This window comes from Mytilus edulis, chromosome 5, assembly GCF_963676685.1.
Source record: "Mytilus edulis chromosome 5, xbMytEdul2.2, whole genome shotgun sequence".
Classification (NCBI taxonomy): Eukaryota; Metazoa; Mollusca; class Bivalvia; order Mytilida; family Mytilidae; genus Mytilus; species Mytilus edulis.
In genome coordinates, this window is record NC_092348.1 from 92,024,911 (window position 1) to 92,042,805 (window position 17,895).

Consider the following 17,895-nt stretch of genomic DNA (forward strand, 5'->3'; position numbering starts at 1 on the left):
CTTATGTGACAGTAGCTCCATATGTATCGACTATGTATGAATACATCACACGAAGTCAAACGAACGTTGCGAAAACTGTTGTGATAATGAAGTCTATGTTTTATTGTCCCGTGAGCATACTTATATTGTAAATGAATTGAAACAAATGCAATATGGCACACTGTATATAAAGGTATGATACAGGGGAATGAATATAGTTAATGCAACTACTTTTTAACTTTTACTTCGGAATTTAAAGTTCAAAGTGTTGAATGGTTTAAATTAAACTTTTTATAGACGTGTTATTGATATGTGACAAATTAGGTAGATATTAATAGGATTAAAGTGCCTACCACAGTGAGAAGATTATCTTGATTGAGTGTTGATTGATTGATGGTCTACTTACTGCAAGATATCTTGTCGCTGAGTGTATAATCGAATAGGAAGCATTTTAATGAGTTCGTCGACAAAACTTGACATATTATTACTTAACGTTGCAAGGTACAGTAGATTTAAAGGTGTGTCGAACATCGAGGATATAAAGTACAAAAATTTAACAAACATTGTTAGATTTTTTTTGATTGAATGATTTCAAAACTATTGAAACTTCATATTATCCAGATAATTTTGAGCTGATTAGAATTCATTGAAAATTATTACAAAAAAGGAGAAAAAATATAATGAAAACACTACTATATTACAAAAAAAACTTTAAAATATAAAGCTCTCATGTTAACCTGGTACTGAAAGGCAAATATTTACATAGCTGCGATTACAAAAAGGAGGGTCAATATGTCTGTTTAAGTAGAAATTACTAATTTGACCACATCTGTCATTTGATCTTTATTGGGTATAATCAGTGGCTTTACTGATATGTTTTATGGACATATTCACTGACGTTTCTAAGGTAAAGTCAATACCTGATTTTTGTTATCTATATGGTCAAAGCTCTGGTTGTAACCTTAAATAATTAATACAATCAAACATGCAAATCAAAGAATAATGGGATTACAAATAGAAGCATTATAAAATATGAAAATCAAAATGTCGCATAGCAGATGGCCGAAGGAAAACTTAAAACTATTTTTAAACAAGATATAACTTTTTTTATTTTATGATGCAGGCAGGGAATTTCACATTTGTAAATTGAGTGTATAGTATTCATTATAAATGTCCCCTTATAATTAATATAAATAAGAAAAGTAATACAGTTGTCTACAATAAGGAAATATATCACCTATATATCCCTTTTCAGTTCTGTATTGATTTCGTAGAGCCATAATTGTTAATCATAAAGTCAGAGTAAAAACGTTTCTTAGGGCAAACATGCATCGACTAAACTGTTATCGTGATTGGGATGAAGTACATATTGTTTCCACATCTGTTGCACATGAGAGATATATATTGCCATAAACTTGTATCACAAACTATATCAGATATCAGATATAGATTCAAGGCATTAAAATTTTGAAACATATGTACAGTTTATTTGTTTGAACTAGCTGTAATAGCACTTTTTGAACTATTCAATTGTCATCAGATTTTCATTTTGTGTAGATAATGAATTGTTCGTATAATGTGCTGTTACACCATTGTCCCAATTAAAGTGATGCTGAAAGAGTTGAACGCTTACACACGTCTTAATTCCCGAGACATTTTGTATATGCCAGTCCCAAGTCAGGAGCCTGTAATTCAGTGATTATCGGCGGTCGCTTACTGTTTTCTTTTTATTTCATTGTCTTGCACATAAATTAGGTTGTCGATTTTTCGTTTAAAATGTTTTACATTATGTAATGTCGGGAACTTTTTATAACTTGAGAGACGGTATGGGACCCATAATATGCGTTAGGCTCACTGTTAGAGACCATACAGTGAGCTATAGTTGCTTACAAATTTTTCATTTGATCGCTAGTAGATAAAATTGAGAATGGATATTTGTCTAATTTGCAATCATATCACACCTTTATAGTTTTGGGATAGGTTCTTGTTAGTCATATATGTTTGATTTAATTTAAAACAACTCTTTGAAAACTGGATATATCGATTACCTCAACTAATGATTTAACACTTTCCGATTGTTTCTGATTTTGTGGTACCGTTTCGTGTTTGTGTATTATTGTTTTATTTGTTTGTAAATAAAAGGAAAGACAAGATATGATTTTGAAGAAGCTTACTCATGACATTTTTTTTTTGGTGCAAAATCTTTCATGTTTGTGATATTAGGAATGTCATCATAAAATGTGGAATTTCCCTGTTATTCTATAATAGAACGTTTTTTTTTTTTTGTAAATTGCATAGTTTATTGTATATTAATCTATTAGTCACACAGATTGAATCATTACACTTATTAGTTGTACAATAATAGTTATAGGTTTCTGTGATTAGTTTAACGGACATCTGTTGCCAAAGGACCGACTTCGTTTTACAAATTTACTTTTGTAATTATAAATGATGGACCGATTAATTCGGTTTGATGCGGTAAATGAACCAATTATCAGAGAATATTACAGTGGTCAAGCTTTTAATAGATATAAATACTAAAGTGAGCTTTTATATACAACCAGCTGTCTGATTACTCAGTGTAGAATAAAAAGGGGGAGAGAAAGATATCACGAAGAAATTAAAAATTCTTAGGTCAATGACGATAAACAAAACACTACATGGAAGACAAAGGGGGAATATCTAATATAGAAAGACACAAAGGGGGTTATCTAATATAGAAAGAAGCAAAAGGGGGTTATCTAATATAGAAAGACACAAAAGGGGGGTTATCTTATATAGAAAGAAACAAAGGGGGTTATCTTATATAGAAAGAAACAAAAGGGGGTTATCTAATATAGAAAGACACAAAGGGGGTTATCTTATATAGAAAGACACAAAGGGGGTTATCTTATATAGAAAGACACAAAGGGGGTTATCTTATATAGAAAGACACAAAGGGGGTTATCTAATATAGAAAGAAACAAAAGGGGGTTATCTAATATAGAAAGACACAAAGGGGGTTATCTTATATAGAAAGAAACAAAAGGGGGTTATCTAATATAGAAAGACACAAAGGGGGTTATCTTATATAGAAAGACACAAAGGGGGTTATCTTATATAGAAAGACACAAAGGGGGTTATCTTATATAGAAAGACACAAAGGGGGTTATCTAATATAGAAAGAAACAAAAGGGGGTTATCTAATATAGAAAGACACAAAGGGGGTTATCTTATATAGAAAGACACAAAGGGGGTTATCTTATATAGAAAGACACAAAGGGGGTTATCTAATATAGAAAGACACAAAGGGGGTTATCTTATATAGAAAGAAACAAAAGGGGGTTATCTAATATAGAAAGACACAAAGGGGGTTATCTTATATAGAAAGACACAAAGGGGGTTATCTTATATAGAAAGACACAAAGGGGGGTTATCTAATATAGAAAGAAACAAAAGGGGGGTTATCTTATATAGAAAGAAACAAAAGGGGAGTTATCTTATATAGAAAGAAACAAAAGGGGGTTATCTTATATAGAAAGACACAAAAGGGGGTTATCTTATATAGAAAGACACAAAGGGGGTTATCTTATATAGAAAGAAACAAAAGGGGGTTATCTAATATAGAAAGAAACAAAAGGGGGTTATCTAATATAGAAAGAAACAAAAGGGGGTTATCTAATATAGAAAGAAACAAAAGGGGGTTATCTAATATAGAAAGACACAAAGGGGGGTTATCTAATATAGAAAGAAACAAAAGGGGGTTATCTTATATAGAAAGAAACAAAAGGGGGTTATCTTATATAGAAAGACACAAAGGGGGTTTATCTAATATAGAAAGACACAAAGGGGGTTATCTTATATAGAAAGAAACAAAAGGGGGTTATCTAATATAGAAAGAAACAAAAGGGGGGTTATCTTATATAGAAAGAAACAAAAGGGGGTTATCTTATATAGAAAGACACAAAGGGGGTTATCTAATATAGAAAGAAACAAAAGGGGGTTATCTAATATAGAAAGAAACAAAAGGGGGTTATCTAATATAGAAAGAAACAAAAGGGGAGTTATCTTATATAGAAAGAAACAAAAGGGGGTTATCTTATATAGAAAGACACAAAGGGGGTTATCTTATATAGAAAGAAACAAAAGGGGGGTTATCTTATATAGAAAGACACAAAGGGGGTTATCTTATATAGAAAGACACAAAGGGGGTTATCTTATATAGAAAGAAACAAAAGGGGGGTTATCTTATATAGAAAGAAACAAAAGGGGGTTATCTAATATAGAAAGAAACAAAAGGGGGTTATCTTATATAGAAAGAAACAAAAGGGGGTTATCTTATATAGAAAGAAACAAAAGGGGGTTATCTTATATAGAAAGACACAAAGGGGGTTTATCTAATATAGAAAGACACAAAGGGGGTTATCTTATATAGAAAGACACAAAGGGGGTTATCTTATATAGAAAGAAACAAAAGGGGGGTTATCTTATATAGAAAGAAACAAAAGGGGGTTATCTTATATAGAAAGACACAAAGGGGGTTATCTAATATAGAAAGAAACAAAAGGGGGTTATCTTATATAGAAAGAAACAAAAGGGGGTTATCTAATATAGAAAGACACAAAGGGGGTTATCTTATATAGAAAGACACAAAGGGGGTTATCTTATATAGAAAGAAACAAAAGGGGGGTTATCTTATATAGAAAGAAACAAAAGGGGGTTATCTAATATAGAAAGAAACAAAAGGGGGTTATCTTATATAGAAAGAAACAAAAGGGGGTTATCTTATATAGAAAGAAACAAAAGGGGGTTATCTTATATAGAAAGACACAAAGGGGGTTTATCTAATATAGAAAGACACAAAGGGGGTTATCTTATATAGAAAGACACAAAGGGGGTTATCTTATATAGAAAGAAACAAAAGGGGGGTTATCTTATATAGAAAGAAACAAAAGGGGGTTATCTTATATAGAAAGACACAAAGGGGGTTATCTAATATAGAAAGAAACAAAAGGGGGTTATCTAATATAGAAAGAAACAAAAGGGGGTTATCTAATATAGAAAGAAACAAAAGGGGGTTATCTAATATAGAAAGAAACAAAAGGGGGTTATCTAATATAGAAAGAAACAAAAGGGGAGTTATCTTATATAGAAAGAAACAAAAGGGGGTTATCTTATATAGAAAGACACAAAGGGGGTTTATCTAATATAGAAAGACACAAAGGGGGTTATCTTATATAGAAAGAAACAAAAGGGGGTTATCTAATATAGAAAGAAACAAAAGGGGGGTTATCTTATATAGAAAGAAACAAAAGGGGGTTATCTTATATAGAAAGACACAAAGGGGGTTATCTAATATAGAAAGAAACAAAAGGGGGTTATCTAATATAGAAAGAAACAAAAGGGGGTTATCTAATATAGAAAGAAACAAAAGGGGGGTTATCTTATATAGAAAGAAACAAAAGGGGGTTATCTAATATAGAAAGACACAAAGGGGGTTATCTTATATAGAAAGACACAAAGGGGGTTATCTTATATAGAAAGAAACAAAAGGGGGTTATCTAATATAGAAAGACACAAAGGGGGTTATCTTATATAGAAAGACACAAAGGGGGTTATCTTATATAGAAAGACACAAAGGGGGTTATCTAATATAGAAAGAAACAAAAGGGGGTTATCTAATATAGAAAGAAACAAAAGGGGGTTATCTAATATAGAAAGAAACAAAAGGGGGTTATCTAATATAGAAAGAAACAAAAGGGGGTTATCTAATATAGAAAGAAACAAAAGGGGGTTATCTAATATAGAAAGAAACAAAAGGGGGGTTATCTTATATAGAAAGAAACAAAAGGGGGTTATCTAATATAGAAAGACACAAAGGGGGTTATCTTATATAGAAAGAAACAAAAGGGGGTTATCTTATATAGAAAGAAACAAAAGGGGGTTATCTAATATAGAAAGAAACAAAAGGGGGTTATCTTATATAGAAAGAAACAAAAGGGGGGTTATCTTATATAGAAAGACACAAAAGGGGGTTATCTTATATAGAAAGACACAAAAGGGGGTTATCTAATATAGAAAGAAACAAAAGGGGGTTATCTTATATAGAAAGAAACAAAAGGGGGGTTATCTAATATAGAAAGAAACAAAAGGGGGTTATCTAATATAGAAAGAAACAAAAGGGGGTTATCTTATATAGAAAGAAACAAAAGGGGGGTTATCTAATATAGAAAGAAACAAAAGGGGGGTTATCTAATATAGAAAGAAACAAAAGGGGGTTATCTTATATAGAAAGACACAAAGGGGGTTATCTAATATAGAAAGAAACAAAAGGGGGTTATCTTATATAGAAAGAAACAAAAGGGGGTTATCTAATATAGAAAGAAACAAAAGGGGGTTATCTAATATAGAAAGAAACAAAAGGGGGTTATCTAATATAGAAAGAAACAAAAGGGGGTTATCTAATATAGAAAGAAACAAAAGGGGGTTATCTAATATAGAAAGAATTTGTAAGCATTGAACCAAGGACAAATCATATTCTAACTTGAATATTTGAAATGCATGCGATCAATATCAACCTGATGTTTTTTTTCTAATAGTATGATTTAAATATTTTGAATATCAATGAATAGAATTTTGATAGTGATAAACTAAAACGTAATAATATTTATTTATATCGTCTATCTACAGGATGGGCCACGACACAATCACCAGAAAACAGGTTACAAGGACCAATATTTCTCTCAGAACCTCCCAGCTCTCTAGTGTTTGCCAATACACACGGTGCTCTGGTTCCCTGTACAGCGTATGGAAAACCTGCACCTGCATTAGATTGGATAAAGGATGACGGGTCTGCAGTGGATGATGTTCCTGGATTACTCAAAGTTCTCTCTAATAATACCCTCCAGTTCTATCCTTTTGATGATGCAAGCTTTCAGGACAACGTCCATACACAAACTTACAGATGTTTGGCAACCAACGTTGCTGGTTCCGTTATTAGTAGACCTATGCAAGTCAAATCAGGTTGGTATAGAAAAGAAAACATTCTTAGTCCTGACTTCCTTTAATTTGAAATATAGTGTACGAATTCTGTTTACCCTGTTGATATCGGTTTATAAAAATACATATATATTTAATCATAAAAAAGTGCTTGTAGCAACTCATGAGTAAGTCAGTTGTTTTCCATTCGATCAATGTGTTTAAACATTTTTTTGCCATCTGATCAGTGACTTTCCGTTTTGAATTTTTCGATTTCGGTATTTTTGTTACTTATTTTTAAAGGTAAATGTAATAAAGAATCGGGCATCTCATATGTCTTGCCCACACACACCATGCTGGTCTACTTTTGAGACGATTACTCTTTTCTTGCAAACAGACAACAATGCTATTAAGATGATTACATTTAGCGTATTGTTGAAAATGTATAAACTAATATTGATTTACACTAAATTATATGCTTATTTTATTGTGAAATTAAGAGCAACATCAATTTGACATATTTATAGCCTCAAGTGAAGAAAAAGATGTTATGGATACAATTAATCGTGACAGAACTATCTAATTTGGTATTATCTAAAATAAAAATAATTCGTGATAAAAAAAAATACTTTGGTTTTTTTTAATTTAAAATGAAATCGTGCGATTCCCAAGCACATTGATTTGAACAATTATGAAAAAATCTTTATTAAGACATTTTATAGTATAAAATCAAACAGCTGTTGAAAGTATTTACTTGATTCATTTTTAAGCAAATTATGTTTTTTTTAATATGGCAACTTACAATACAATAAAAGTCTGAAATAAGAATAAAAAAAACCATCTGAGCTTGACTTTGCGTAACACGTGAAAATGAATAGATTTGCTAGAATTGGAATAAATGCATGTAACTTACAATCAAGAAAAGTTTAAGAGGAGATGAAGTGGGTAATCTGACTGAACTCAGCTCAGCCCATACGTTGTAAAATGTAAAAGAATTTTATTAACTTGCGATGTTTATTAAATTCATGTTATACACAATGAGGTGCAAAAATATTCATATTTTTAATATGATCCCGTCAATATGATATTGTTCTATTATATGTCATTATGATATATTTCTATTATGAATTAGAAAATACGTTGAACCACAAACGTCAAAATACTTAATCGCGTAGTGGAATGAACTATTTGTGGATTCTTATAAATTCTATATAAATTTTGGACTATTTTAAATCTCGGTCTTTTTCTGAAATTAATTCTTACATACTTTGATTTTTTACCCCTGTACGCTAACATTGCCCATGTGATATTTTTTTTAATTGTTTGTATATACATTGAACGACAAATGTATGTGACGTATAAAATTTTCTGACGTGAGACACGCGAATCAATGAATGTGTTTGTAGATAGATTGTTTTGTGTTCTGTTGAATTGTTCCTTTTAAAATTGTTACACGATGATGAGTGCTGTGCCCATATTTTGACTATTTTATTTATTATGTATGTTTAGTTCACGCATCACTGAAAATATAACGGAATTTGATGAGACTGTCATCAGTGTGAGAGGTTTAGCGCTTTATAACCAGGTTTAATCCATCATTTTCTTCATTTGAAAATGCCTGTACCAAGTCATAAATATGACAGTTCTTGTCCATTCGTATTTTATGTGTTTTGTCATTTGATTTTGCCATGTGATTATGGACTTTCCGATCGGATTTCCTCTGAGTTCAGTATTTTTGTGATTTTACTTTTTTTCATATAAAGTACAATTTAACTTTATTCTCTTTCGTTAGCAGTGCATAAAAGTCGAACGTTTGAACTCATTATGATATACAAAAAATGATGTTGATCGTAATAGCCTACAACGATTTCCACCTTTTTTATTCCATATTAAAGAGATTTTTTTAATGCAAAAGAGCAATAACATTTATTACATTAAGATTGGTGTGATTGTAAGCATGTTATTTCTAATTGTTATTCTACTCTATTTCCTGTATGTAATGGATTTTTCTATTAAACACCATTTTGCTTTTTATTAGTAATGTTTTCTCAAACCAGTTACACTTGCTTATGTTGTTCTTAATCTTTCAAACGTTTCCTGATAACAGTAAGAAAAACGAAAAGAAGTCAAATGCAAATTCCAATTATGTTTATATTTAATCTGTCCAACGATCCATCGCGAAATCTTGAAAAATGAAATTGTTATAGTACACTTTATTAAACACTATTTGCGAATTGCATGTTTTGGTTTCGCTGATAGTGTTTCTGTGAATGTTATACACTGTTTTAGTTTCTTTAATCTTGAACGGTTTAATGGATTAAATATGTTTTACATTAATGACATGTGATCATTATAACTGACACATGTCAAAACGGAAACTGTTAGAACTTGAATTACTTAATGCGAGTTTTTCACTTCCGTTTTTTTCGGAGTAAAACGCTGCTTAAAATTTATTGCTCAGTTTGTTTGAAGTATTGATTGATTGTTCGTATTTCAAATTACTAATATTATATTGAAGTTCACAATTTTCCTCTCATTTCATCATAATTGTATGAATATTTACATAATTTAATTTCCAATGCAATTTTGACATTGACAGAAAATTCTAATAAATCCCTCACAGGAAACTGGTTTTTGGAAAAGCACACAATCGATGTCGTAGCAACATTAATTATAAAATGAGTTATTAGTTCGTGGAGGTAATTCTAATATTTAAGTACCCTAGCTAAGTACTCATTTTATTCATCATTATTTTCATAATTCTGTCTCATTTTCTGTTACATTGTTTAGAAATAAACCCATTAAATGTTGCTAAACTATGTAAATTGCACAAGGCGTTGACTGGTACAAATAATCAAGGAATTCAGAATGAGTTTTGGGGTTATTCCTGTTATGACTTAAACAATCGGTTAAATCTCAATCATTAAATAAATAGACTTTAAATTTAGCTTTGTTGATAAATATTCCGTATCAACTTCAAAAATAATACATGATGGTCTCAATGTATAGATGGTCTGCGTACTGACGTTGTTAATCATCTTAATAAAGTGTTATATTGTTCTACTATTAATATCACTTTTGCTTTTTGGTCTGTTTTCTGTGATATTCATTTGACGTGGCTCGGTACTTACACAGGCAAAATTTGCTCACGTGAGTTTCGCACGAATCTCACATGAAATTCACGTGAAAAATTTCATGTGAGATTCACCTCAAACGAGCTTATACATGAAACTCACGTGAAAATTTTCATGTGAATTTCACGTGAATTGAGATTCACATGATTCTCACGTGAAAAATTTCACATGAATTTCACATGAACTTTTCCAAAAAAAAAATGGAATTTTTAATGATTTTACTTTAGTATGAAAATTTAGATTTTGTTTGAATTACTTTATTTCAAAAATTCATGTGAATTTCACGTGAACAAAATTCATGTGATTTTCATATGAAATTCACGTGAGATTCATATGAGATTAATGTGAAACTAACATAAACTGATTTAACGTGAGTTTCACGTATAAGCTCGTTTGAGGTGAAATTCATGTGAATTTCGCGTGAGATTCACATGAATTTAAATTCACGTGAAATTCACGTGAATGAAATTTGCCTGTGTATACATCTCGTCAATGTGTTTGTATTATCTTTCATTCTGTGTGTTTTGTACATGTAACTGTTTGTGTTTCTTTGGTACATATAACGTGGTACTGTACTTTTAAAGATCCCGCCGTTATGTTATTGTTCTATTAAAATTTTGAAAATACTTTAAACAACAAAATTATTTCATATCTCTTTCTGTGAAACGTCAAACACGCGACTCTACACTAGAGTTAATGTGAAACTGATTATTCATGTAGTGGAATTAACCATATACGGATTCTTAAAAATTCTAAAGAACTTCTGGACAATTTTAAATCTCGGTCTTTTTCTGAAATAAATTTTATCAAAACGTTTGATTTTTCAACCCTGTATACCACCATTGCCAATATGAAATTATAACTTTGAAAATACTTAAGACGATTTTTTATTTTTCTTCTTGTATGACTTCAAACACGCGACTCTACTTTAGAGTTGATGTGAACCTTGTTAAAGAATTCAAATATTTGAATCCTTTATGGGTTGATTTTAAATACGCATACATGTAAGCAATGAATTTATTTGTTAAATTTGATAGATGCTTTTTGTGCTTCATGTTAAATATGTGTTTCTTTTGTTCTAATTGAGATGGTGACACAGTGATGACTGCTGTACCCCTATTACTTATGTCTGTTTTGTTTACAGATTGTTGTAAATATAAAGGAATGTGATGCCCTTGTCATACAAGTGAGAGGTTTAGCGCTATAAAACCTGGTTCAATCCACTATTTCTACATTTGAAAATGCCTGTACCAAGTCAGGAATATGACAGTTGTTGTCAATTCGTTTGATGTTTTTATCATTTGAGTTTGCCATTTGATTAGGGACTTTTCGTTTGTTTTGAATTTTCCTCGGAGTTCAGTATTTTTGTGATTTTGCTTTTTGCTTTAAATTTTAAATTCTAATTTAACAATTCATAGCTATTTTGAATAAATTTCAAATAAAGTAACAGACATTTTATTTAAAACCATACCTTATCCTAACTAGTGCAATGGGATTTTTTTTAACATACCGCAAATTGCATATTAAAGCGCACTGGTTCTTGGAACTTTGATAGTACACACACATGCACGTCTGGTATATTAAGCATGGCAAATATTCCCTCATATTTTAATTTCATTTAAACAAGGGTTCTAAAGTGATTCTTATCTTTTATTTGATACCAAAATAATTTTTTTTACGAAATTACAGCTATGTGTAGGAGTTTTTTCTTTAAAATATGAACTTCTGTCCGGGCCCGAATGAGTGGTTTTATACATTAACTGTAGGAATTATAAATTATAAATATTATCAGCAAATTTCATTACTGTATCAGAAGCCAATTATTGTTAAAACAACAAAATTGACACTACATTATTGAGATTATGATTTTTCTTATTTAAACTATATGCATCTATCTTTTCACAGTTGTTATCCATTCATTAGATGTGTTTGAGGTTTTGATTTTGCCATTTGATAAGGGACTTTCCGTTTTGAATTTTCCTCGGAGTTCAGTATTTTTTTTATTTTACTTCATGTATAACATTCTACTTTCTAGTGTTAATCGATGACTACAAGACATACAATCTACAGTTGACAGATGTTTGGGCTATGAAGGGCAGTACAGCAACGTTTAGATGTGTTATCAATCCTTCTTATGTTAAAGAATACATCAAAGTAGTAGGCTGGACCCAAGGAACCAAACCAATTGTACCAGGTGTGTACCGTCTGGCTAAAAGTTAACCAATGTACATAAGTCCACGCAAATTAATGAAAATGTAGTTCAAACAACCATAACATAACAATTAAGTTCGTGCTAAATTTGTATTCGCAATACGTTACCATTTACTTTGTTCTTTAAGGATAAGTTATTACTATTTACCTTCCTGTTTAATATGTTTGTTTACATTCTATAATCACGACTTCCCCTCACACTTGCGGAGTGCAGTGGTCGAAGTTCTAACGAAGGGTATCTTAGTTAAGGTCACTTCGACGAAAGATATCGTCGAATTAGAGGACGGAAAGACCATTATTCAATAGCAATACATTAATGATGATTTGATTAAATGAAGATTTTCCTTTTACAAGAAAGTTCTCTACTTATTTTGTAGTAAAAATTAACAATACAAGAGTATAACACGCAGCAATCTTAATTTTAATAAGCTCAAATGTTTTTTATAAAATGTTTACTCATAATCAGTTATTCAGTCTTCTTTCACACGTATTCACTGCAGTCAATTCAGTAGTGTTAATAATTAAAGATTTTAAGAATTATAGTTAAGGATGTACTTAGGTGAGGTTAGGTGAAAATTAATAAATTAAGAATTGAAAATTGATACTATAAGCTGGTAGAGCATCAATTAAGGATAAAAATAAGCTTAAAATATTGATAGGTCATGGACCTCCTTTTCGAGATATTTGAGATTTAAAATATGGCGGGAAAAGGCTACCTCGGACTTTTACCTTATATTTGCATTGGTATTATTTGGGTCTCAAAACAAAAGAAAGAAAATCAAGAATCTTCTAAAATTTATGGAAATGACCTTTCATAAGCTATTAAGTCTTATATGAAAAAATAAATGGGTGTTATGGGGCAAAATATTTTACATTGTATTGTATGGAAAAACACCAAGGAGTCCGATTATTTGATACAAATTCCAAAACCTCACCAAAAAAAGTACATCCTTAAAAACTTGTTGAGTTAGCATAACAACGATTATTATGATAAATTTAAGGTGAAAGAGTCAGCTTTTTTCCTGATGGAAAACTACAAATTCGAGATGTTAGAGATGAAGATCGATACACAACATACAGATGTATAGCACGTAATATACTTACCAAAGAGGAAAAAGTCAGCTCATTTGCATATTTACATGTTCATGGTAAGTGAAAATGCACGTGCGACTGTATCAATTCAACAGTCTTTCTTACTTTTTTCAAATATCTGATGTTTAAGTGTTTCTCCATTTTCCTTTGATTAGTTTTAATAATTAGTTTAGACTTGGTAGTTTGCTATTTCATACTAGCAGTTAAGGATTTTAACAACTTTCGATTACCAGTATAGATGATTACTTTGATTTCAAGAGATATTAAAGGAAATACGAAAGTTTTTACCTCAAAGGCATAATAAAAGAGATATATTAAAGGGGCACTAGCTACGAGATATATAAAAAAAAACCTAAAGTTGATTTTTTTCTGTTCAATCAATAATGAAAATGAAATTGTGAAATAACAATTCACTTTTTGCAGCAAAAAAGGTTCAATTTTGTCAAATTACGCTAAGAAACATTGATAATTAGTTTTTCACTTGCAAGTGAATGAGTCGACCTCTTTAAATCCGTATTCATGCGAACTTCAATTTAACCCCTAGCTAGAGATTGACAACGCATGCATTGTACGTGTACTGGTTATTTAAAGAAAAACAATGTCAATAATGAATGTGAAACTACGGTAAATCATTTGATTACTAATTCAATGAACATAAAATCATTCTTATACGGTTAAAAACAATGAGAAACATCTATTTCTAATCTATAAAATCAAATCAAACATACCTATAAAAATCCAATTGCACGTGTTGGTTTAATCTATTCTTATCTTTATTTATGTTTACATCGCTTATATGGTCATCTGAGGTCAAATCGATAGTTAATTAGATGGCGTCTGGACTAAGATACACACGAAACGAACCTATATATTATCTGCCCCATGCTCTTTAAACTGTTTATTTTAGACTTTTGATAGTTTGGATAAATGTTTTACATTGTTATAAATCAAACATGTAAATTTTAGTCAAATCGGTGACCATGAATTTGACAGATAGTGCCCCTTTAATAAATAGATGATCAACCAATTAAATAGGTACAAATATTTCCAATTAAAACATACATGGTGATCATATGTTCATGTGTATTGCAAAAGAGAATTTGACTTCATTGTTTTACTGTGATATAAATGATATTTATTTTGGTATGGTTGGAAATATCAACAGAAATACAAATCGGACATTATTATTTCAGAACCACCTGCTGGTTGGTCGCCAGCTGAAATTGATGACTATTCAAAGATTGTGTCGGTTGGACAGGGATCATCAGCAGAATTAGCATGTGTCGGTCGTGGGAATCCACTACCTACCTATAGATGGAGTTTCCAAGGAAAAGATCTGAGTATTAATAATGTCGTTTATAGTCAGAGAGGTGGAAATCTCTTCATCAAAAATGCACAAACAGTAAACAGTGGCGATTATACCTGCAATATTTCCAACCCACATGGATCAGCACTTGTCAAGACTCAGCTTATTGTCACATGTAATAGTTGCTAAATATATATCTATTATGATCATAACCCTATATTTCAAGGAGTACATGGTTTAAAAATAATTCAAATATGTACATTTGAATTTTAGTACCATTTAAAAACAAATATATATATTCCAAAATGTTAAGTAGTAACCGAGCCTATGATAAAATCATATATGTTTTTAACAATGAAAGTCTATTGTATCATAAATTAATTGCTTAATGTTTTCAGTTTATACAGACAATTTATGATAATACCACATTTTACTTGAACATAAATGTGAACAAATATTAACAAATTTTGTATTTACTTACAGTACCATTGTCGGTGAAGATTGACCCCCCGAATCAAATAGTAGACTCAGGACAACCTGCAGTTTTCAACTGTTCTGTGGAAGGCTATCCAATCAAATCTATCAAATGGTTTAAAAATGGTCATCCATTGGTCAAGGAGAATAGAATGACTATACAGGATGAAACTTATTTGACTATCAATGATGTCAATAGAATGGACCAGGCTATGTACCAATGTGTTATAACAAATGATAACGATGGAGCCCAAGGAACAGCACAACTGTTACTAGGTGGTGAGTATAATGCAAATATATTAATATCATGTAAATGTATTTGTCCGAGGAGTAAAAGCGTGTTCTTTAGCGACTTCAATTTCTAACAATGATTAAAACGTGTGCATTATTTCATATGATATTAGGTTGGCGAACTTGTGGAGATATTTTTGATTGTTGATAATGATAGTGTGTAAATTCGTATTCTTTCTAAACTTTGCACAAAAAAAACATTAGTACGCCTTACTCGTTAACTCCCTAAGTACATTGGCGTTATTCCTTTATTGCGTATACGGTATTTTAATTGCACTTGAGTTTTTAGTGTAGATTAGTAGATTATGTTAACTTGCAACATCAAGTTGTTAAGTAAAATATTAGATTACAGAAAATACTGAACTACGAGGAAAATTCAAAAAGGAAAGTCACTAATCAAATGGCAAAATCAAAAGCTCAAACACATAAAACAAATGGATAACAACTGTAATATTCATGTCTTGATACATACATTTTATGATGTAGAAAATGGTGGATTGAACCTGATTTTAAAGCTAACTAAACTTCTCACTTGTATGACAGTTGCAGTTTAAATCTCATCTTATCCACAGTGAAGAGTGTATAAACTAATACAGCATACCAATGCGCTGTACTCTAATAAACCTACAACTTTTACATAAAAGTCCTTATATTTTGTGTGCGAGTGCATCTACCGAGTTTACACATTAATAACATATAAACAAAACTAGGTTTAATCCCACAACATCATAAACGAAATTCTATATTGTAAATGAACCGGAAGAATGAGCTTTTGATACTTTAAAAAACTGGTCAAATGAAAAATGAAGCTATCATAGTGTGCTTTATATTCTTTATACACTTTATTCTTGTAGCTGCTCATCCAGCATTTGTTGATTTATTTGCTGATCAGTATGTTCAAATCGGACAGAAAACTTCGATTAAGTGTAATGCAGCTGGGAATCCAACCCCTAATGTATCATGGACTTTAGATGGTCAATCCCTGCCACGTGACAATGAATTAAAAGAAGGGAGTTTTATGAACGGCCTTGGTGAAGTTATCAGCTATGTCAACATAAGCAGTGTTGATATCAAGTATGGTGGAGAATACACATGCAAGGTGTCTAACGAAGTGGGAACGATTTCACATTCTAGCAAACTTAATGTTTATGGTTCGTATTTCTGATATCGAAATTAAGAGAAAATAATATGTTTCCAGACTAATTAATGGTGCTTTTATTTCTAAAATTCTACTGATCAAATAAAGAGTCTGTATACCTTATATGTATGGTTGTATTACAGTCAACCAAGGACTGTCAAGGACAAATATGAAATTGACTAAATTTACAATATTTGCTTTCAACACAACTGATGATTTTCTGTTCTCTTGAAATATGCAATTGATACATTCAATACATATACCCAGACTTTATTGTAATGTTGTATCACTGCAGCTTGTGGCGATTGACTGCTATTTCGATCCACAGGGAATCACAAAATAAATGCATTTCCGCTTTCATGATTTTACTTTGATATTTATAATACAGATGTATCGAGCTGATATTAGGTTTCAATATTTGTTTTAATTTTAATGTTAATCTGTGCAATGTAGTGATAAACATAAGCTGGTTAATGCATACTTTGTTGTATAACTATGCGTGATATTGCTCGTTTATTAATATTTGTTCACATTTTTCATATATCGAGCACCTCTAACGAAATATTCGTTGATATGTGCATACGGTGCATCAACATAGCATTGGTTTCCTGTAAATTTGCGTTTACTGAGTAGTTTTAGATTAACAATAATAAAATCGAGTAGGCAAATCAAACCACATCTTCTTCTCGTTAATAAAACAATCAGTTAGGGTCTGGATATTATTTGAAGTAATGTGAATGAAAAATCACTGCAAAGATCCGGAAAATTTAATAATTGCTTTTTGTTACTTAGGAACGGTAGGAGTGTTTTTAGAGCATGAATAATACCCTAAGTTTTAGTATGTGGTGTCTGTGTTGTTCATATACTCTTTATTTGTCAGTTAATAAAAGGAATTGAGCGTTACCGAATTGCTTTCAGAGCTCTTATTTTACCCAATGTAGTAGTTAACACTATTTGCTGACTCTGCTGTTTTAATATAACAGTGAACAAACAAAAAAGAGACATTTTTATCACTATGAAAGTATCAAGTGTGTGTTTAGATCAAATTGACTTAACCCAGTGGCGAATACCCCTGAGAGTACTCTCAGTCAACGATGAGAAGGGTTTATATTGATTAGATAGAAATTAAATTACAATTGAGAGAGTTTAGATGTGATTAATTTCAGCAAAACTGTAATAAATCAGTCGGAAGAAACATTTAAAATGATAACATTAAAGTTGAATTAAATTGATTTTAACACAAACGTTAAAAAAGGAAATGTGTAATTATATAAACTTCAATATGTAATTGCTAAAATAATTTATGTAATTGC

The 17,895-nt window shown here is 30.9% G+C and overlaps 1 protein-coding gene across 2 annotated transcripts in view; it reads left to right on the plus strand.

Moving 5' to 3' along the window:
• LOC139524820 (cell adhesion molecule Dscam1-like) overlaps positions 1-17,895 on the plus strand; it is a 53,307-nt gene that overhangs the window by 9,971 nt on the left and 25,441 nt on the right. For both annotated transcript variants that reach the window (XM_071319923.1, XM_071319924.1), the window contains exons 2-7: positions 6,649-6,981; positions 12,106-12,264; positions 13,283-13,429; positions 14,567-14,854; positions 15,163-15,432; positions 16,299-16,595. In XM_071319923.1, coding sequence (XP_071176024.1) covers positions 6,649-6,981; positions 12,106-12,264; positions 13,283-13,429; positions 14,567-14,854; positions 15,163-15,432; positions 16,299-16,595 — 1,494 coding nt within the window. The remainder of the gene's footprint in view (positions 1-6,648; positions 6,982-12,105; positions 12,265-13,282; positions 13,430-14,566; positions 14,855-15,162; positions 15,433-16,298; positions 16,596-17,895) is intronic.